The sequence below is a fragment of the Podarcis pityusensis genome, assembly GCF_964106645.2.
Source record: "Podarcis pityusensis genome assembly, chromosome: 7".
In the NCBI taxonomy this organism is placed as follows: Eukaryota; Metazoa; Chordata; class Lepidosauria; order Squamata; family Lacertidae; genus Podarcis; species Podarcis pityusensis.
Window position 1 is genome coordinate 83608683 of NC_138031.1, and position 22583 is coordinate 83631265.

Sequence of the window (22583 nt, forward strand, 5' to 3'; positions counted from 1 at the left end):
AAGTATTGGCAATAAGTAATATGAATTTGAAGTATGGATGTTTTATTGTTTGCTAAGAATATTAAGTGTCTATGGTTATTTTTGTAATTTGTGTGTAATTTGGTATTTGTGTTTTTTGTTTGTTTGTTTTTCTTGTTGTATAATTAAAAAACTAAAAAATAAATAAATCCCAGATTTCATGCTCGCCCGGCTCGGGAGGAAAGCGGCGGATTGGGGTCCTCCGCCTTGAAAGAGAGAGCGCACAAGCTGCCATGTCTCCGTCTCTCCCTTTTCCCCCTCAGGGGCGCATCGTGAGGAGATGGGGGGCGGGCGGGCAGGCAGCCCCTCTCTTGCGAGACTTCCTGAGGGAGGCCTGAGGGAGGAGGAAGAGGAGGGGATGGGGAGGGATGCAGAAGGGCGGCGCTTCAGCGGCCGCCGTGGCGCCGCAACCACCTCATGCCAGGCCCGTGGGCGGCGTAGGCGAGAGTCTCTCTCCCTCCCTCCCTCTCTCTCAGGTGGGGAAGGGCCGATGGAACTCCTTGCACCAGGACGACGGCAGCCCCGACGTGCTGCTTAGCATCTCCTCCAACCAGTGCAGCATCTTAATGTAGTGATTTCCCCCTCTGCATCCCTTTCATAACTCTATTTTTATAAATCATTTGTCCATCCATAGTTCAAATTTTTACTACAAGTTTTCTGTCAATCCTACCAATGTATATAACTCTTTACAATAGCTTTTCACCTAAATTATAAACTTTCCCCATTCTTTATTAAAGAGGCCCTCTTCCTGATTTCTAATTCTGCCTGTAAGCTTTGCCATCTCGACGTCATTCATCAGTTTTGTCTGCCACTCTTCTTTGGTCGGCGTTGTAGACCCTTAGGATCATCTAGTCCAACCCCTGCAAAACACAGTCAGTGGCAGCAAAAGCAGCATGGATCCATCAGTGGCGGATTTCTGTATAAACTAAACCAAAACCCCTTATTTTGGCTGCTGATCCCTTATTTTCAAATCTGTAAACTGACAGCTATGCTCCTTCTGCATTTGCAGAAACACTCTTCTTCCGAAGACATTGGAAGAGCAATGCGCAAAAGAGAAATCGCGCACGATCCAGAGCATATGCTCCTTCAATGAAAACTTACCAGAACAGCATCCTGCAGTTGAATCGGCGATAACCGCAATTGCACACGCATATCCCCATTTGTATGCCGCCCTGCGCGCGCCAAGACCGTCGGGCGGTTCGCAGCCAGCAGCCGGCGTGGCTGGGCGGGGCGCCGGGGAGCCTTCCCGCCTCCCTCCGCCGGAGAGACAGCGAGAGACGGGGCGGGGAAGAAGGCTCCGTGGGCGGCCCCTGCCTCTGCCTCCCGTTCCCCGACGGCGGCTCCCGGTCGGCTCCGTCGGAGGGGGAATTGGGCGCCTCTGGCTGGACGTCTCTCTCTCCGCCCGGCGGCCATGCAGCGTCCGGAGGAGCAGCAGCAGCCCGGGGGCGCCTTGGAGCCGTCGGGGCGTCGGGGAGCAGCGGAGCTCGGCGGGCGGAGGCGCCCCTGTCTCTCCGCCGACGGCAGCGTCTCGGCCAGGCGGCCGCCGAGCCGGGCGGCGACGGAGGGCCCTCGCTGCTCTCTCGACGGGGCTCCCGGGGACCTGGCGGAGGAGCTGCGCGAGTTCGACGCCGTGCTGGACGCCTTCTCGCCCGGCGCCCAGCAGCGCCGCTTCCCCGGCGAGGAGCCTCCGGAGTCCCTCTTCCGCCTCGACGCCCAGAGTGAGTCCATGTTCTGCTGCTGCCAGGAGGGAGCTCTCCCCCTTTATTTCAGCCCCCTCTTCAAGGGACCCTCGGTCGGTCGTGGGCTCAAGGATCTCTCGGGGATCCAGGGCTCATCTCCTCCTCCCCGTCGCTTTTGCTCGACGGACACGCGTCTGCCCCACAGAAAGCGCTTGCTTTCTCGAGCGCTTCAGGGGGGAGCTGAAGTCGACACGGTCGTGTGCATGAAGGATGGGGATTCAATTGCCCAGAGCAGAAATGGCTCCGAGTGTCAGCTGAAGTTCCCGGTTCAAGTCCAGCTTTATGGAGCACACACGGGGCTGCTTCACCTGTCATGGGCATTTGAATGTTAGTGTGCTGATTCTTGCTTGCTTGTTTAAAATGTGCAGATAGATGTGCAGTCCTGAGAAATTGACTGCTGTTCTTCCTGCCTTGGTAAACAGGAGATGCCCACTTCGAATAGTCATCTGTGTACTTAATTTCGGGTTGGCACTTAGCCTCCCCCCACCCATGCATTTGAGAACCTCAGGTGTGCTGCCGCTTAGTGCCAGTGTTCTTCTGAAAAAGGTGCTGGCTTGACCTTTATCTTTTGCATCTCTACTCTGATAGGCTCCCAAAATTGTTTCTTATTTACAAAAAAAAACAACTCTTTAGGACAGATGCGTTTTCTGACAGTTTGCTCAGTGCCATTCATAGCAGATCCGGGACTTGACTGCTGCACTTGAGAATTAACTGCTCAAAAACATCTGCTTGTTTACCCGGCTTGTTCTTGAGAGAGGAATGCTTCTCAAAGCTATTTTTACCTGTCTTGGGACACAGACACCCCCACCCAACAGAAACAAAAGCGCAGCTTTGTTTTGTGCCCGTGTTTTTCCTGCTGACGATATTTATTGCGATATATCTTGTGTCATTAAAACTCTGGTGGTTGGGAGATCTAGTCCTAAGTCCCTAGAATTCACTGGAGTGGACTTGTATAGAAAAGTGCTAAAAATCTTCATGATTGGCCATGGAAGCAGCTAGGGCTGGGCGATATCAACTTTCCAACATCGCAATGTATCGCCAGCTAAATAATGTGATCATAGTGATTGTAGAATTGTAGAGTTGCAAGGAACCCTGAGGATCATCCATTCGGGGATCGAACCAGCAACCTTGGCACTATCAGCACCACGCTCAAACCAACTGAGATCCATTGTGATGTTGAAAAGGAAGGAGCGTCATTTGGCCCCGTCCCCACGTGGCGCTGATGTGAAACCACCTCGGCTCCCCCCACTGCCAGCACCCGGCTCAGGGAGGAAGGAGGCAGCTGGAGAAGGAAACTAAGGCTTGACAATATACCTCTGAGTGAAGGTGCCATCATGCTCCAGCCCTCAAACCAGTCCTGGGCAATGGGTTGATACATAGTCCAGGCCTAAAAACAGCATCTCCACTGTGTTGCATGTCAGGTGCCTTGCAGTATTGAAGTCCTCTAATCCCGAAAATATAAGCAGGGTACTCCCACCCGTTCTTCAATGGAACAGCAGAACATCTGGAGGGATCTCTAGAGAACGGGGTTGTTGCAGCTGCTTCAAACCACAGCTGTAAGCTTGTTCCATAAGTGCCAATTCCTAGGGTCCCAGGTCCCTTCACACACACCCCAGTAAAATATTTGAGGGGGCTGGTCTTGTGGTAGGACCAGGTGACTGACAGATGGTGACCCTACCTACCTGTCACAAGGGACTGTGGGGAACCTAATGGTTTGGGGAAATAGCCATCCAGCCCACTGGCTAAAAATCATTTCCCAAATCTGCAGTGTGGCATAATTTAGCACACACAAAATGAGAATTCAAACATTCTGTTTCTTAAAAAAGAAAACACAATGCAAATGTGCAGCTGCTGTATAAAGATATTTGGAACCACACAGGCAATATTTGGAAAAAAGACTTCTGTTGCCCTGCCAGCCAGCCTGTCCTCCTCTCGCAGCTTCCATTCAGACAACTTTTAACACCATCCTTCTTGCTAAGATGTCGTTTGACCACAATCATATTCCAAAGCAACAGTGAAAATCCAAATTTAATAATGCCTGAAATATTGCCACGATAAAGCGTATGAAATAGGGGCTAAAGCACCATGTCCAGTCTGTTGAGTGGGTAGAACGAGGGAGATCACCAAAGATGGTTGTTGGGTTCTCAAGAAGAGGATTTAGCTCTAGGGCAGGAATGGGGAGCTTGTGGTCCTTCAGGCCCAGCCAGGGATCATGGGAATTGTAGTCCATCAACATCTGGAAGGCTACAGGGTCTCTATCACTGTGTATATCCATCTCCTCAGAGTATTGTGGAAGAAGGATGTCAATCAACATTTGATGATCTCCTTCTTCTGGTCCACAATAGAAAGTGTCCTTTCATACTGCATCATGGTGTGGTACACTGGTTTGACATCAACTGATAGGAAGTGCCTACAGAGGGTGGTGAATATAGCACAAGATATTATGGGCTGTCCCGTGAATCCACTGGATGAAATAGCGGAAGAACGTTGCCTCAGGAGAGTGAGGAAAATTCTCAGGGATGATTCACACCCTGGCCGGCACTTTCTTGATCTCCTGCCCTCGGGCAGAAGATATAGAAGCATGATTAGTCGCACCAACAGGGTAAAGAACAGCTTTTATCCGTTGGCTGTTAGGCTGCTGAATGAAAAGATAACAACCGGGCAACTGACTTTCGGGTTTGACGGGTGTGAGTCAGTAAACGAGTGGAATTAAGACTAAGAGAGCTGAGTGGGAGGTGCTCATGTAATCTCACTGTGTACAAGTTGTACAAGTGACAATAAAGTATTTCAATTATATAAAAAGACAAGTCAGGGTCTGGGTGTGTTTAAACCCTCGTCAAATTGGGAGGAGGCAGACTTCTAGTTACATGGACATGCCTTGATTTCTTTCTTGGTATTCTTGAATGGCAATATAAAGAAACGACAATGACCTTTTGTAAAGAAATCCGAAAAGCGTAGCAGGATTAATAGAGAGGGCCTTTATTCTAGGGAAATGCACAGATGTCATAACTTGACTGCTTCTCCTCCTTGGCCTTCTATGACACACACTGCTTACAGCCGCTCACAGTCCAGTACTGTTCAAACATCGACTCTCCCTCTTTGAATACAAGTTTATTTCCCTTTTTGTCTCTGTAGCGAAACTGTGGTGCCAAATTCATTACCCCGCCGTTTCCTTGGTAACACTTATGCGAAATGTCAGTGTGGGAGAAGCCAGGCCACAAGGAGACATGCTCTAAAAACACAAATCTGCAGCAACCGCAGTATTAAAAAAAGAAGGCGGCTGCTAGGTGGTATTTTGTCTGTAAACAACTTTTATTGGATGGAACAGCAAGCCACCTTACACATACTCTCTCCTCTGGCTTCCTGCAAATTCATATCGGCTTCTTCTGATCTCTGCTAGCTAGTAGCTTAACCACAAGCCAAGAAAAGCATTCGACCAGCTCTTTCTACAGATCCTCTCTCTCTCTCTCTCTGTTTTGGGACTAAGGCTGTGACTATACTGTGTGTAACCATCTGCACTGCGCAGTGGATCGATAACTGAGAGTCTTGATAGCTAACCTCCCCACTTTGCCTTTGACCTGCCCACTCCGTGTGCGATTGTGATGGGTTCCAGAGCAGGAGGTACTAGGTGTAGGTTCTAGGTGTAATTGCAGCACCAATGTGAGGACCTCTGCTACCAGCACTGGAGCTCCTATTGCCTTCTGGCCCTTGGGATCAAACAGTGGTCTCTCCTTACACAGCAACCTTTATTTCTTCAATGTAGAATTTGCAGAAGAGTCAAGTGTAATGACTAGTTATTATAAATGCTCTAGATGGCCATGTCCTTTTGGGCCCTTCTTTGGAGCAAAGTATAGAAGATGAGTTCATGCGATTTAAACAGATTTGCGAGCTAAGATTTGTCTAAATCCAATTCTGAACGGACTAAAGACAAAAGCTAAGGCTGTCCCTTGTCATCACTGTTATGTATTCGCCTTGGTTTCAGAACCATTAGCTACAAAAATAATCAGTTAATTTTTACATCAAAACTAATTCCCAAAACTTATTTATCCAGTCACTACTCTGAGGCAATAATAGAGTTTTCCATTTGGGGGCAAACAGTACTGTCACTGCAACTATCATGTAGAAGGTTAATTCTATATGCTCTGTACTGATTGATTGAGATGTGCAATTTCAGAACAATAGTAGGGAATCTAATATTTTAGACATTAATCTTATAATAATGTTCCAGTACGTATTTCTGTCTCATTTCTATTTCAGTATATTCTTTTCTATACAAAGATGAAATGCTTATTGTGCACATTAGTAAGACGTTCTTGTGAAATATAAATGGGAGATCTAGGGGTATTTATTAAGTAAGTTAAATTCATACTACATGTTTGTAGTAATTCTTATCTGCTCGTTTCTCTGTCTCTCTTCCTGGATTGGAATCAAGGTGTATTTGCTTGCATCCGAACAAGCTTCCCTCACTGCTGGAAGAATAGCTGGGCAGCAGACCTACAGTAGATAAGCAGTACCATCAAAAGAAGGAAGTTGTGCACGATTGTGCAGCAAATCAGAACTGGCCATCCCTGTGTGGTTCTCCTGAACCAGGGCGCTTAATGCCTAAGAGCTCCTCCATCTGGAAACGCCTAGTTTGTGCCAGCAAGGCTGGTGGGTGTCTGAATCTCTGTGTGTAAATATACCAAAAGCAGCGTGTTCACATTGGAGATGGAGGGAAAAGGTGATGTTCCAGTAACACATTAATGAGCCATAGAAAGACTTTCCACTCATGCAGAAAAGTTGATTCCCCTCCCTTCAAACCCTGCAATCCTGGCTATGGACTTTTGTCGGTGGCCCCATGCACTCTTCAGGACACACATGGGGCCTGATATTCTACACCAGGGGTAAAGGTAAAGGGACCCCGACCATTAGGTCCAGTCGTGCCCGACTCTGGGGTTGCAGTGCTCATCTCGCTTTATTGGCTGAGGGAGCCGGCGTACAGCTTCCGGGACGTGTGGCCAGCATGACTAAGCTGTTTCTGGCAAACCAGAGCAGCGCACGGAAACGCCGTTTACCTTCCCGCCGGAGCGGTACCTATTTATCTACTTGCACTTTGACGTGCTTTCGAACTGCTAGGTTGGCAGGAGCTGGGACTGAGCAACGGGAGCTCACCCCGTCGTGGGGATTCGAACCGCCGACCTTCTGATCGGCAAGCCCTAGGCTCAGTGGTTTAACCCACAGCGCCACCCGCGTCCCACACCAGGGGTAGTCAACCTTTTTATTTACCTACATGCACTCTTCAGGACACACATGGGGCCTGATATTCTACACCAGGGGTAGTCAACCTTTTTGTACCTACTGCCCACTAATGCATCTTTCTTGATGGTAAAATTTCCTTACCGCCCACCAGTGCTTGATGGAAGGAGGATTCAGCTTGTGCCGTAGAACCCCCTACCGCCCACCTAGAATCCTGAAATGCCGACTAGTGGTCAGTAGGGACCAGGTTGACAACCCCTGTTCTACATGGACAGTTAGTTGCAGATGTAAAGAGAGTTTGGGTGGCATCTGCACTTGGCTAGGGGTGGGGAACATCTGGCCAGATTTTGCTGGAACTCCATCTCAGATCAGCCCCAGCCAGCATGGCTGAGGGTTAGGGTGGATTGAAGTTGGAGCCCAACCACCTCTGGAGGGCCACAGGTTTGGCCAGCCCAATAATTACCTATTCATGGCACAGATTTCAGTGGGGCGTTGTCAGAACTGGAGCATAACCTTGTGAAGGCATGGATTTTTGTGGCTTGTATCCTCCTGGAAACTTTGATATTGTGCTGGATTGTAAAATGCTCTGAGGATTTAGCTAGTTCTGCTGACTCTTCTGTCTCAGGTTTGGATGACTACCACTTGATTGGATGTTAGACATAATTTATTCTTGGCTCAACAGCCAAGTTTGGTCTCTCCATGCTTTCATGCTGAATTCAGTCAGTGGAACTCCACCAAAGATGGATTGTGCTTTTGTGGCACAAAGCTATAGGACTAAATCCAACTCAACACAGCTTAGAACTGCATCTGCAGACTTCCATCTCTGAATAATAGAAGGGTAAGTCAACCTTGCCCACCTATTGATGATTACAAGGTCTTGGTATTTTGCTGCAACAAATCTGCAGAGCATGTCTCTGGCAAAAGCACTGGGGTCTTCTATTCCAAGTTAGACCATTTTGAATGAGTTTTGTTTTTGTTTGCATAGAGAGTTGCTGGTTGTGATGCATACAAAAATCCCCCATAGGCGTAGCATGGGGAGTCCCACGGGGGCCGTGGCCCCAATGCACACCTGTTGAGTAGGTTTGTTTAAACGTTAGGGTTCATTATTGTTTCACAGGATGTGTACCATTTTAAAAGCCAGGGTGCATATCCTGACCTAGTTTTTACATCTGTGTAGCGGGTGGCGCTGTGGGTTAAACCACAGAGCCTAGGGCTTGCAGATCAGAAGGTCGGCGGTTCGAATCCCCGCGACGGGGTGAGCTCCCATTGCTCTGTCCCAGCTTCTGCCAACCTAGCAGTTTGAAAGCACATCAAAGTGCAAGTAGATAAATAGGTACCGCTCTGGCGGGAAGGTAAACGGCGTTTCCGTGCTCTCTGACTTCCATCACAGTGTCCTGTTGCACCAGAAGCGGTTCAGTCATGCTGGCCACATGACCCGGAAAGCTTGTGGACAAACACCAGTTCCCTCGGCCTGAAAGCGAGATGAGTGTCACAACCCCATGGTCACCTTTGACTGGACTTAACCAGGGGTCCTTTACCTTTTACCTCTCTCCTGGGCATCAAAGGATTTCTGTTTGAATCCAAGACTATGGGAGGAAATAAACCATATATCATTAAGACTCCACAGTGCCTCATTCCCAAAGGAAATACAATCCCATGGAATCTTGCACTGCTCGGAAGTTGGACTGGTGTGGAAGAATACGTTTAAGTCAAAGATGCAGGGTGACTCTGCTATAACACTAAGGATTATGGGTTGTCTTCTAGGACACTGGTTTTCCACCCATTAGTGAGGCATGATCTGACCTAAAGTGGGTTTCAGCAGCACTGCTATCACTGTGTAGATTATATGGTATAAAGTTAAAAATCGGGTCCCACAGTGCATGTCTGGACTAAAGGTGGGTCCCCAGTCAGAAAAAATAGTTGAGTACAGCTGTTCCAGAATAAATGTGTTGTTTAAAAATAATTGCATGGTGATTTCTTCCCTTTTTGCTCTAAAAGGAAACTCTGAGTGTTCTTCTACTGCCCTTTCGACTAGTGTAATAACTAACTGTTGCTTAAGAGGCAGGCCGTCCTGCATGTAAGTAGATCTCTTGAGGTTTCGCTGAAGTCTGGAATAGAAATAACTGGAGCTAACCATGAATTATTTTGCCTGCCAAGGTAAGCATCCATCTTTCTGTACTCCAAACCCTTCATTAAGTAAGTTTTGCTTCAGCCAAAGCAGGCTGAATCTGCTTAGGAACTTGAATTCATATTCAAAGAACTGGGCTTGACGATACTTTCCTTAGAATTTTTCATAGTCTGATCCACCAAAGTTAGTGCGACTGGCATCAGGAGTCAGAAGCAGGTGAAGGACATGGTTGGGACACTTAGTGCCCACATTCTATCTGGGGTGATGCTAAATATTAAACGATACATTCCCAGGAATCGAATCCCCATGTTAGGAATCGAATCCCCATGCTAGGATCCAAGAGGGTTGAAGAGAGAGACAGTACAGCCCAAAAGCTTACTGTTCGGTATGACATGGTACTTGGAACATCAGAGGGCTGGTGTGTAGAGCCATGCTCCCTTCAGCTGATGACAGTTACAACTTCATTTTCAAGGGCAACCCCACATGAAGTGCATTGCAGTAGTCATTTTTTTTAAAAAAAACATTTCTGCTTTAGGTAGTTGAAAATTTCTAATTAGGAAATAATTTTGTAGCCTCAATCAAAGCATCGCGTAGTGCCAATTTTGCAGTAGTTCATACCAATAAGTCGGATGTGGGTCCCAGTAGACATCAGAGATTTCCCTTATGCTCACGGCTCTTTGCCCTCTCCCTGGAGACTCTGGAAATAGCCATGCATAATGATAGAAATGGAAGGGGTTACAGGAGGGAGGGAGAATAGTATATCCTGAACCTCTATGCAGATGATATGATACGTATGATTCAAATGATGCAGGATACCTCACGAGCATTGTCAAAAAACCTGGCAAATTTGAAATACCTGGCTTTTTGGATACATCTTAAATAACATATTTCAGTATACCCCCAATGATTAAATGCGGCTAAAAGAATGGATAAATATTCCACAATGCCATAAGGATTTCCAATACCTTGGAATCTGGATACCCTGAAACTTGAACAAATTACATGCTTTAATTTGTTCTTTTAGTGAGTTTTTTTTAAAAAGGGCATGAGTAGATGGAATAAATTACAATTAACAGCTTTAGGAAGAGTTGTGGCGGCACATATTATGATACTTCAGAACTTACCCTTTTTGTTTCAAGTTCTCCCCACCCCTCTCCAAACAAGTAATAGTGCCACTGTATTCTGCTCTGGTCAGACCTCACCTGGAGTACTGTGTCCAGTTCTGGGCACCACAGTTCAAGAAGGACAGTGACAAACTGGAACGTGTCCAGAGGAGGGCAACCAAAATGGTCAAAGGCCTGGAAACGATGCCTTATGAGGAACGGCTAAGGGAGCTGGGCATGTTTAGCCTGGAGAAGAGGAGGTTAAGGGGTGATATGATAGCCATGTTCAAATATATAAAAGGATGTCACATAGAGGAGGGAGAAAGGTTGTTTTCTGCTGCTCCAGAGAAGCGGACACGGAGCAATGGATCCAAACTAGAAGAAAGAAGATTCCACCTAAACATTAGGAAGAACTTCCTGACAGTAAGAGCTGTTTGACAGTGGAATTTGCTGCCAAGGAGTGTGGTGGAGTCTCCTTCTTTGGAGGTCTTTAAGCAGAGGCTTGACAACCATATGTCAGGAGTGCTCTGATGGTGTTTCCTGCTTGGCAGGGGGTTGGACTCGATGGCCCTTGTGGTCTCTTCCATCTCTGTGATTCTAGGTAAAGGTAAAGGTAAAGGTAAAGGGATCCATGACCATTAGGTCCAGTCGTGACCAACTCTGGGGTTGTGGCGCTCATCTCGCTTTACTGGCCGAGGGAGCTTCCGGGTCATGTGGCCAGCATGACTAAGCCGCTTCTGGCAAACCAGAGCAGTGCACGGAAACGCCGTTTACCTTCCTGCCGGAGCGGTACCTATTTATCTACTTGCACTTTGATGTGCTTTTGAACTGCTAGGTTGGTAGGTAGTTTGAAACAATGGCCCAAAATTATACCTGTTTTTGCATTTCAGAAAAAGTAACCTGAAAATCGGAATTTTGAGGTCTTAGTTATATGGTAATGTTCATAAGCGTACCAACCAAGCACATACATAGATCAGCACAGGAGGACCGACCTGGAACCATTTTGATTCCTAAACTGAGCAAATGTTTTCTCTGCAAGGTCAAAGTGGGAAATCTTCCCATTGTCTCTTTCCTCACAAATCCTGTCTTAAGGGCACATTTAAGATATGAATAGGGTGTGAGCCTGTGACCTGGCCCAGGAAATAAGTATATATCGCTACAAAAGAATGGCTAGGCTCCCCAGGCAATCCAATCAAGTAACCTGCCAGACAGGAGATGAACAACAACAGGAGAAAACAATATTGAAATTTCTGTTTTAGGTTGCCTTTTCTGTGATGTAGGTATGATGTATCTGAGGGGTGGTCTTAGGTTACACCCCTTCTGTGATGTATGTATGATGTTTCTGGGGGTGGTCTTGATCTACAGGGTGGCAATTTTAAAAGTCTTTATAAGGCCTTGCGCGCCATTTTTCTGGGTTCCTCCTCTCCTGCGGGCGAGGGGAGCACCCTGTTGCAACAGATCAATGAAGATCAAGCTTACTAGCTGCTTTGCTTCTCAATATTCTCTTGTTGGCCTCTGTTATCTTCTCCTTCCAATAGGGAACCTATGTAAGGACTCTATATGGGTTCTTGGATACCCCATAAGGGAAAAGGGCAATTTTTGTTTACAACACTGTCAAATGGCCCGAAGGCAGAAGTTTGTTTTCAGCACATCCAAGCTACATCAGATCTAATCAGCCGGGGCAGCACATGCTTTCATGTGCCAAAAGCACACAAATCCACACTGTTACAGTAAAATCTGGGCTACTCTGCCACCCAGCTCGTCGGACTAAGTCCGCGGGTCCCTGCGGAAGAAAAATGAGCTCAGCCGGAGACAGGAGCAGACTGCAGAAGATCCAAGTTTATTGCGCAACAGGTTCAAGGCGAGATTGAACAGCGAGAAAGGGGTGACATGAATTTTTGAAACTTCCCTCCATGTCCCAGAATACAGTGCAAAATACATCCCAGTTACATCATGAATACATTAAGAAGAGGTTGGGTTACACAGATTACATCACGAATACATTAGGAAGAGGTTGGGTTACACCGGATTAACATATGGAGGAGGGAGGGGGGAATATGCAGAGCTGGAGATATGCGCAGATAAGCACATCCTGAGAAGACAATGGTCCATGTATGCATGGTCTGCCACCTGGCATCGCCCGGAGGAAGGGCTTGGCAGAGCGATTTGACAGGATTAGGGTCTTGACACCTTGCTTGAGGGATTATGGAGGACAGGGGAGGTGTCATGGAGTCCTAGAGAAATTGAGCAAATTCGCACGTTGATTTTCTATGAATTTTATAGATTTTAGTCCAATTTTGCAGTAGTTCATACCAATGTCGGATGTGGGTCCCAGTAGACACCAGAGATTTCCCTTATGCTCACGGCTCTTTGCCCTTTCCCTGGAGCCTTTGGAAATAACCATGCATAATGATAGAAATAGAAGGGCTTACAGGAGGGAGGGAGAATAGTATATCCTGAACCTCTATGCAGATGATATGATACACATGACTCAAATGATGCAGGATACCTTAAGAGCATTGTCAAAAAACCTGGCGAATTTGAAAGGGTGGCTTTTTGGATACATCTTAAATAACGTATTTCAGTATACCCCCAATGATTAAATGCGGCTAAAAGAACGGATAAATATTCCACAATGCCATAAGGATTTCCAATACCTTGGAATCCGGATACCCTGAAACTTGAACAAATTACATGCTTTAATTTGTTCTTTTAGTGAGTTTTTTTTTAAAGGGCATGAGTAGATGGAATAAATTACAATTAACAGCTTTAGGAAGAGTTGTGGCGGCACATATTATGATACTTCAGAACTTACCCTTTTTGTTTCAAGTTCTCCCCACCCCTCTCCAAACAGGTAAAGGTAAAGGTAAAGGGACCCCTGACAATTAAGTCCAGTCGTGACCGACTCTGGGGTTGCGGCGCTCATCTCACTTTATTAGCCAAGGGAGCCGGCGTACAGCTTCCGGGTCATGTGGCCAGCATGACTAAGCAGCTTCTGGCGAACCAGAGCAGCGCACGGAAACGCCGTCTACCTTCCTGCCGGAGCGGTACCTATTTATCTACTTGCACTTTGATGTGCTTTTGAACTGCTAGGTTGGCAGGTTGGCAGGATTTAGAGGTGTAACCATTTTGTAAATTGTCATCTACAGCAATACAAAAAAAATCCATATACATTAAAAGATCAGGACACGGGGGGGGAATGGAGGGTCATTCACCCCCAATGCGCTTCTTACTGTTTCCACTGGAATATCATCCTCAGGTTGTAGATTTACCTTGACAGAAAACCATTTTGTATTGGGAAAAGAAAATTATGTTCAGCAGCCTCACATTTCTCCTCAGTTATCCCTACTATATATGCGGACAGAAGCTATGAAACCAATTGTAATGGGAATTAGAGCTGCTTGTCATCAACATATTGATTTCTGCACATTGGATAGTTTTAAAATGCTTAAAGTTGCCTCTCTAAGGCAGATTCCACTGTTTAGAGTTGTGGGGTATCCTTCAGGTTCTGCTGGAGTTCATTTATTTAATTTTTATTATTATTAAAAAGAAAATGCTACCCTGAGGAGCAGACTTCCAGGTTACAGCATGGTCCATCTTGCCACCTTTCAAAATGATGCCTGCCTGTCTGTCTTGTCTGTGTGCGTTTCATTTTTAAAATACCCAGTTTCATCTTTCATTCTCTACTAGCTTTTGTAGTCCAGCGCCCATATAGCTATAGGAATAAGAAACTTTGAAAAAACCCTCTATGTTTTCACCTAATAAATAGCATAATTTCAGGAGTGTTGCTATTATGGGAGCCCAGAATGTGGAAGGGGTGATTAAAAACCGAGTGGAGCTGATAACACGGAATTGGTTAAATATTTGCCAGTTATCTGAACCTTTTGTTTTCTCTGCCGTGCCATCAGGCCACAAAGATCTTGCTCCCTATTGTGATAGGAATTTTTAGGTCTTAGATATATGGTAATGTTCATAAGCGTACCAACCAAGCATGTACATAGATCAGCACAGGAAGACCGACCAGGAACCATTTTGATTCCTAAACTGAGCAAATGTTTTCTCTGCAAGGTCAAAGTGGGAAACCTCCCCATTGTCTCTTTCCTCACAAATCCTGTCTTAAGGGCACATTTAAGATATGAATAGGGTGTGAGCCTGTGACCTGGCCCAGGAAATAAGTATATATCACTACAAAAGAATGGCCAGGCTCCCCAGGCAATCCAATCAAGTAACCTGCCAGACAGGAGATGAACAACAACAGGAGAAAACAATATTGAAATTTCTGTTTTAGGTTGCCTTTTCTGTGATGTAGGTATGATGTATCTGAGGGGTGGTCTTAGGTTACACCCCTTCTGTGATGTATGTATGATGTTTCTGGGGGTGGTCTTGATCTACAGGGTGGCAATTTTAAAAGTCTTTATAAGGCCTTGCGCACCATTTTTCTGGGTTCCTCCTCTCCTGCGGGCGAGGGGAGCACCCTGTTGCAACAGATCAATGAAGATCAAGCTTACTAGCTGCTTTGCTTCTCAATATTCTCTTGTTGGCCTCTGTTATCTTCTCCTTCCAATAGGGAACCTATGTAAGGACTCTATATGGGTTCTTGGATACCCCATAAGGGAAAAGGGCAATTTTTGTTTACAACACTATCAAATGGCCCGAAGGCAGAAGTTTGTTTTCAGCACATCCAAGCTACATCAGATCTAATCAGCCGGGGCAGCGCATGCTTTCATGTGCCAAAAGCACACAAATCCACACTGTTACGGTAAAATCTGGGCTACTCTGCCACCCAGCTCGTCGGACTAAGTCCGCGGGTCCCTGCGGAAGAAAAATGAGCTCAGCCGGAGACAGGAGCAAACTGCAGAAGATCCAAGTTTATTGCGCAACAGGTTCAAGGCGAGATTGAACAGCGAGAAAGGGGTGACATGAATTTTTGAAACTTCCCTCCATGTCCCAGAATACAGTGCAAAATACATCCCAGTTACATCATGAATACATTAAGAAGAGGTTGGGTTACACAGATTACATCACGAATACATTAGGAAGAGGTTGGGTTACACCGGATTAACATATGGAGGAGGGAGGGGGGAATATGCAGAGCTGGAGATATGCGCAGATAAGCACATCCTGAGTACCGGTGATGGGAAGACAATGGTCCATGTATGCATAGTCTGCCACCTGGCCTTGCCCGGAGGAAAGGCTTGGCAGAGTGATTTGACAGGATTAGGGTCTTGACACCTTGCTTGAGGGATTATGGAGGACAGGGGAGGTGTCATGGAGTCCTAGAGAAATTGAGCAAATTGGCATGTTGATTTTCTATGAATTTTATAGATTTTAGTCCCTTTTGACATTGACAATTGGAAATAAATGGATATATTGTAGCGAAGAAGAAGGTGAAGAAGACATGCCCCCCCCTTCCGTATCAACACGGATCAATTAGATTCCTATTTTAATAGACACTCGGATGGAGGGGAGCTTTTCAGCCCCTTAAAATCCTCAGCCTGTTTCTAGACCTGTACTTCTGTGGGCATGGAGCCCGTAATAGCCATTTACATAGGGGCCTGGAGAGGTTTGGGGGAAGTCTCAGCCTAGTTAGTGAACGGGCTTTATGCCAACGTCTCCGAACTCCACGAAGGACGAACAGAAGTGTAAATAAACCCACATACTGTAGCTAGTTGTGTTGGGTTCAGTGGGAAGCTTGCTGCATGCAAGGGTACATTAAATATTTTCACCCACTTGCCCACCTAGCCTATTTCATTCCGTTAGAAGAAGCAAGCTAGCCGACAGCAGAAGAAAGCTTTTATGAGCTTCTGCGCATGAACCACAGCCAAAGAGGCAGAGAGCAGCTGGTAGAGACAGAAGGAGCATTAAGACTGAAGCACAAAAGTCAAACAGCATTAAATCTTGAGAACGCCTTCGAAGCCACGCTGCCATTGTCAGCTGCTGCCGTTGTCCTGAAATGTCTTGTGATTTACCGTGGTTGTTTCAAACCTTGCAGTTAGTTCTGGCATTCAGATAAGCCGATGGAACAATCCCCGTGCTAATTTTGCCTTTTCAAGCATTCCAAATAGCTGCTCAGGTAGAAATCCCATCTAGCTGCAGATCAGAATCTCTTCGGGGGGGGGGGGACATTGTGGGTGCGTAGAGGAAGCTTATCATCTCACAATAAGTGCATGGCTTCTCGTCGCTTGAGAATTCAAACATTGTTCCTCCAGGTAATTTCATTGTTGCATTTCATAGAATCAGAGAGCTGCAAGGGAACCCCCCCCCCCCCGGACCTTCTAGGTCCAAGATTCTGCAACGCAAGAACCACAGCTAAATAATCCCTGACAGATGGACTCTTCTGTTCAAAAACCTCCAGTGAAGAAGATTGCACAACCTTCCAGCTGGCTCGGGTGACAGTTGCTGTCAGATGAGAAAGGAGAGGAGGATGTGGGGGCAGCCTGAGAGGGTGGGGGCTTCCTTTGCCCCTTTGCCTTTAGACACAGGCCTACTGGCTCACTCTCCTGCCCCATCCACAGAGCAGCCATATTTCCTAGCAAGCTGGGAAGGGAGGCTGCACAGCTGGAGGAGCAATGAGAACCAGAGGAGTTGACCCCCCCCCCCCTTGTCACCAATAACTTGTCACTGCTTCTGCCATGGGCAACAGGCTCACACCTTCAAACACACCCGTCTCATAAGGAGTTTTGCGAGTGAACACACCATCTTACCTTTAAGGCCAGGGCCTTTTCAGTGATGGCTCCGACCTGGTGGAATGCTCTGTCCCATGAGACCAGGGCCCTGCAGGATTTAACCTCCTTCCATCGGGCCTGTAAGATAGAGCTATTCCGCCTGGCCTTTAATTTGAATTCAGCCTGATCTTTTATTTCCCTTCTCTTCCCTCCCCCTCCCCTTTTATGAAGATTACTCTCTCTGAGACCCCACAGCTAATTCTCCCCTGGCCTCCTCGCTGGCCCAAGTAGGACCAATTCAGCCACCTAGCCCTGGGGATTATCTAATATTTATTAGATGGATTTCCCCTAAATTGATTTTTGAACATTGAATTTTATTGTTGTTCATGTTTTTATACTGTATTTTATGCTGCTTTTACAATTAAGTGTTTAAAATTTGTTGTTAGCCGCCCTGAATTATTTATTATTATTAGTGGGAGGGAGGGAGGGAGGGATGTAACCATTATTAAGACATCTTTGTGACTTTTATCCCATCCTGGAATCCTGATGCCGTTCTTGTCGCCCAAGACTATCTGTCTCTGACTTGGTTCGTTGCAGGCTGTGAATAAAGCTTGCCCCCCCCTTTTTTTTACATGTAGGAGCATCTGTTGAAGATTTGGGACAGGAGCCAGGATAAGCACACAGAGAGTTAACTGTGAAACCTTCCAGGAATCTGTTGCTTCTTTTTTCTCATTTATTTGGGGTGGTGGAGAAGGGATTTTAATCAGCTCTCATTGATTAAGTCTACGGGGTAATCAAATTTTGCAGCACTAGCAGAATGACATGGGTATAGTCATTCGTTCTCTCTCTGGTGGTGGGAGGGGGTTGAGGAAGGGGGCTCCTGCTGCTACAGATTTTGCTGCCCTAAATGCCTGATATGTTTTTGTTGCAGGTGAGGATTCACTCTGCAGAAATAGTTTCGGTTTCAGTGACGGAAAGCTAAATTCCCCAGCGCTGTCTCCTGCAGCTGTGTCTACTCCAACAATAGCTTCTCGCAAAGGTAATGCAATTCTGAATAGCACAGGTGTGTTTATAAGGTCATGTTTATGCTGAGCATCCATGTATCTTATTCTATGTTGTAGAGATAATCCACCATCACCCCCCAAACCCCTGGATTGACTTGATTAAGCTTCCTCCTGTGAGGAGGAAGAAAAGATCACCATGAGCTCAGAGACCGGACACCAGACTGTGCAGGCTAGAGAGGGATTTCTCCTTAGGAACCACCCTCTTTGGCCTCTAAGCTCCCACATGTGGCTCCGGGCCCCTTTTTCCGTGGGATGGTGGCCATTGGATGCCTGCTCCTGCCCTACAAAGACAGTGTTTGCCTGTGCTTCAGGATCGCATTACGGACCTCATTTCTGCTAGTGCTCCATTTGTTTCCATGCCAAGGCAGAACCTTTAGGATCTATAAAGTAATGGGAAATAAAACTTGTTTCTCAGGAGCGCAGGTGCATTTTCCTTGCCACTAAGGAACTCTAAAAGACACTCCTTGCAGCCAAGTTTAGGAAGAAGGGCTTCTGGATCAGAAAGAGCCATTTTCCTATCATGCAAGGGCCAGACATCTTTTCACAGAAATCGGGAGAAATCAGATTCAGTTAACACTTAAAGGTGGACCTAACACGATTTGCACCTTGCAAAACAGTACGAGAACTGAAACACAGCCATCCTTTAAATTGGTGTCTCTCTGAATTCCCAGTGCTGTTCTCTAGCCAAGTATTGCACACAAATATGCACTGACTGCAGTAAAGTGTGCATAGAAATGCATATATAGCATTAGTGAAAATAACGTACAAAAATTCATTATATTTTGAAAAATTACTTTGCAAAAATGTTGATACTGCTTACAGACTTGTGCATATTAGGACAAATTGGTGGGTGGGATGTTTTAATGTTATGTTCTTTTCTGGGTTTTAATGGATGGATGTAGTTGTTTTCTTTCTGTAAGTTACTTTGGGTTGCCTGTGAATAATTTCTCAAGTGGCATTAGAACTCTGGAAAACTCATGAATTTGTGTCTTTAAATGTTCATTGTTATTTATTTAGACATGCACCATAAAGCACCATATCAATCTTGGGCTTGTTTTTCCAGGAAAGCTTGGAGACACAAAAGAATTAGAAGATTTTATCGCTGATCTTGATCGGACCTTGGCAAGTAAGTCAGGCTAATGGGCAACCAGACTCAAATTCATTTATTGCAGATGGCGGGGAAAGGATGGCTGCAGCCTCACCTCTCAGATCCTGGGCACAAATACCAGGGGAAAACTGGAACCTACTTTAGACAGCTGAGGCAAACCACAAAATGGCGTCTGTCTGCCAGGGAAGAAGGGGCGAGCGAAGATCTACATCGCAAACAAGGGGGAAATCCAACCAACCTTACTCAACAGTTGAAGTGGGAATCAGAGGTCGTTGCAGGGGAAATCTGAATCACTCGGGGTGTGTGCAGAGCCCAGGAGACCCCAGAGGGCAGCCCTTGCCATTTCCTTCCTAGGTATGGGAGGAGACCCCTAGTACCTGCTATTCACTGAGAGGCCACTATAGAGGCGGCCTTGGGGGGGGGGAGGGACGCTGAGCAGGAGGTCTGACCCCCCCCCCGAAAAAGTGGCACCACAGCCATTGCTGCCACCATGGCAGCAGCGAGGAATGCATCCCACCGGATCTGCTCCTATGGATTCTGCCACCTGAGGCCGATCGCCTCACCTGGTCTCAGGGGTGGGCCGGCCCTCGCCTACTTGTCCCCATTGCATCCTCAGCTTGGCCATAAGGGCAGGAATGATTACTCCTTGTTGGTATAACTTGTGAACCTTCCCAGCAGCGGTGTGTGACCTTAGCGAGGTTATCTTGCTGTCGTAGAGGTTTAAGGAAACTGACCCCAAAAATACAGTTGAATGCACGACAGCAGGCCATTTTGATACCTGCCCTGCCTTATGTTCTTATAGGTATGTGAAACAACTGTTTTTGCATGAAACTGGCCTGCAAAAGGATGAGGTTGAGTCTGGGCTGATCCTGTTCTGTACGACAGAGACACAGACGGAGACCCTCATCTCCCAAGCGTGCAACCTGCCATCTGCTCTTCCACTTTTAACCGTGACGACTCCTGCAACTTTCTCTTCAAATAACAAATTTGCTGATGCCGTACTTTTTCATAAGATATAGCTTAACATTAATTTAAAAGAGCTGACGAAAAGGTTTGTAATTTTATATAGCTAATGTAAATGCTTTCTTTTTTGGTTAAATATATTTTTGTATGCAAATAAAATACGAACTGGATTTTTTTGTTTTGAAAAAGGGGGCTGTCTGCTATTTGACACTTTCATCCCATTCTTTCAGAAGCTTACAGCGGTTAACTTGGGAAGCCACCATCCTTCTGACACAGATCAGTGTGGTTCTAGTTCACCCTGTGCCCATTGGCTTGCAAGGATTCCATCCTGCATTAGATAGCACGCTGGCCGGCTGGCTGGCACAATTCTGCCTCTCTTTCTCAGTGCCCATTTACAGTGACGAGAGGCGTACTCATCTGATATGACAGACATGGATGGGAGCGACAGAGCTGTAGCAACCGAGCTTCTATTGAGCATCAAAACAATGGGAACGCTCGGCTGGCGTACGTACGGTAGTCTGTGAGGCCAGATCTCTTGCATTCGGTCTGGTTTCATAAGGAATACCTCCCCCTCCCGGCATGTTTCCTGACCCCATTTTAATTAATGTAGACATTCATTTCAGTAAAAGCAACATTGCGTGTTGCACAGTCTTTCAATATTTGGTTACTCGTGATGAACTTTGAGGGCAAGAATGCTGAGCCTAACTATATTCCTGATATATTCATTTTTGTTGGGAAGAGGGAAATTCAGTCGTCCTGTTCTGAAGGAGGGTTGTACCACAGGGCTATTTTGAATGTGAAGATTATTTGAGGGTTGCATTGAGGGGACTCGTATCATACGCTCCTCCTGGGCTTGTACTGTTTTAGAAGCCACCTTTAAATAAATCACTCGGACAGCAGTAAAGGTTAGTTGACTCTCCCCCCAAAACCTTTTATCAAATCTTGCAGCTGCTTTCCCTGAACTGAATTCCTCCCTTCTCCAAGTGCAAATTTCTTTATGGCTGTAGTACATTAACTTCCAGAGAGGCACTGAAGCATATTTTCAAAAAGAACACTCGTGGGAAATTGTTCACATCGGGGTGAGTTGCATTCTGTTATGAGTAAGAATAGAAAATAAAGACCTACACACTGTGTTCTCTAGATACAAAGAGACCCTTATTTATTCTTTTAAATGTCAGAATGGGGAAAACGGGTTATTATTGTTCACACGTTTTTGGATGCAGCAGATGGGCTATTTAAAGAAACATTTGCTTGCTTGCCAATGTGGCTGAGCTGGGAAGAGATCCGAAAACTGACTGACATTGTGAGTGTAATGCAAAGTCTAGAAAACAAGGAATGAGTCCAAACGCCAAATTATGAAGAAATCTTAAAAAATAAGAGTGCTTTGTACAGCCCTTCGGGGTCTTAGGGCACAGAAGTAGAAATGCTATCACTGTCCTTAAGAAATCAACCTTCCCCTCAGGTTTTCTATTTGTCATTGAGTTGCACATAGGAAAAAGGTTGTAAGAAATTTGTAGTAAGTGTATTTTGCATTTTGCATCCAATTCTTAAAAAGCCTGGTTCACACACTGCTTTGTTGTTTTTCCAGCTCATTCTCTTGTGTATCACAACACATACAGTCTCACATGGGGGGGTGACTGTTTCAGCAAACAACCACCTTGCATTGTTATTTTCCCGGGAAACAATGTTAATTAATGGTTTGAAATCTTAAAACATTTTCTAGCTGAAGATATTCTGCTGACCCGCTTCATTTTCTGATGTATTACCTGCCTTGCCTCTCTCTCTCAATCCAGAATTTTGAATTGAGACGTTTACGTTTTGAAATACATTGTGAACCGCCTTGAGGATTTGTTGGGGAGGAATGAAATCCACAATATTATTCCTCTCTTCCCCCTGGTTTGAATTTAGCAGATTTAACAAACTGGTAGTAACATGTGGTCCAGAGCCAAGTGACGCATGAATTGTGAGGCATCTTAATACATAACCATTATTCACTCTTGCAATTTACTAAACTAAAACGGAATTTCAGAGCTTGCCATACGTGGATGGTGGTGCTTTCACGCCAGTCTGCTTACGAATGCAATAAAATATTACCGTTTGTGTCTCTTGATTCCTCGCATTGCCCCTAAGCTGGTTTTTTTTAAAAAAAGTTTCGCATTTAGAGGAAGCTCATGGCCTTTACCAGTTTTATGCTATTATCTGTTGCCCTTCCATCATCAGGAACATTGTCATGTCCATGTACAGCAACATCTCACTGCCTTGCATGATGGAAAATGATCTAAGGAGTTTGCTCTAATATTGTACTGCTCTGGCTTTCAGAACGACTCCACATTTTTCTGGCTCATTCAGTGGACAGGGAATGGCTCTCAAGTACCACTTCACTGTGGATGGCAGAGCTCTCTCTCTCTCTCTCTCTCTCGAGACTTTTTGCCGTCTCTTCATAATTGGACAGTCAGCATCGTGCTATGCAGTGTTTTCCTTCCTACGAGACAAACAGCAGCTTCAAGAGAAACATTTAGATTGGGAAAATCTGATTTGGTTCTTAGCCTGGTCAAATATT

The 22583-nt window shown here is 45.8% G+C and overlaps 2 protein-coding genes across 2 annotated transcripts in view; one reads left to right on the forward strand and one right to left on the reverse strand.

Moving 5' to 3' along the window:
- Positions 1-1277: 1277 nt before the first annotated feature.
- On the forward strand, positions 1278-22133 carry RGCC (regulator of cell cycle). The gene is made up of 4 exons (XM_081015066.1): positions 1278-1736; positions 17820-17927; positions 19016-19078; positions 19863-22133. The coding sequence occupies exons 1-4, from the start codon at positions 1430-1432 to the stop codon at positions 19868-19870; spliced, it is 486 nt and encodes a 161-aa protein (XP_080871192.1). The 5' UTR covers positions 1278-1429; the 3' UTR covers positions 19871-22133.
- Positions 22134-22169: 36 nt separating this feature from the next.
- VWA8 (von Willebrand factor A domain containing 8) overlaps positions 22170-22583 on the reverse strand; it is a 93480-nt gene continuing 93066 nt past the window's right edge. Inside the window, exon 46 of the mRNA XM_081014592.1 lies at positions 22170-22505. The gene's annotated coding sequence lies outside the window, so the exon portion shown is untranslated. The remainder of the gene's footprint in view (positions 22506-22583) is intronic.

Coding starts and splice junctions, on each gene's coding strand:
- RGCC (XM_081015066.1), top strand. CDS start 1,430: ATGCAGCGTCCGGAGGAGCAGCAGCAGCCCGGGGGCGCCTTGGAGCCG. Junction 1,737..17,819: donor CTTCCGCCTCGACGCCCAGA/GTGAGTCCATGT, acceptor TTTTTGTTGCAG/GTGAGGATTCACTCTGCAGA. Junction 17,928..19,015: donor AACAATAGCTTCTCGCAAAG/GTAATGCAATTC, acceptor TTGTTTTTCCAG/GAAAGCTTGGAGACACAAAA.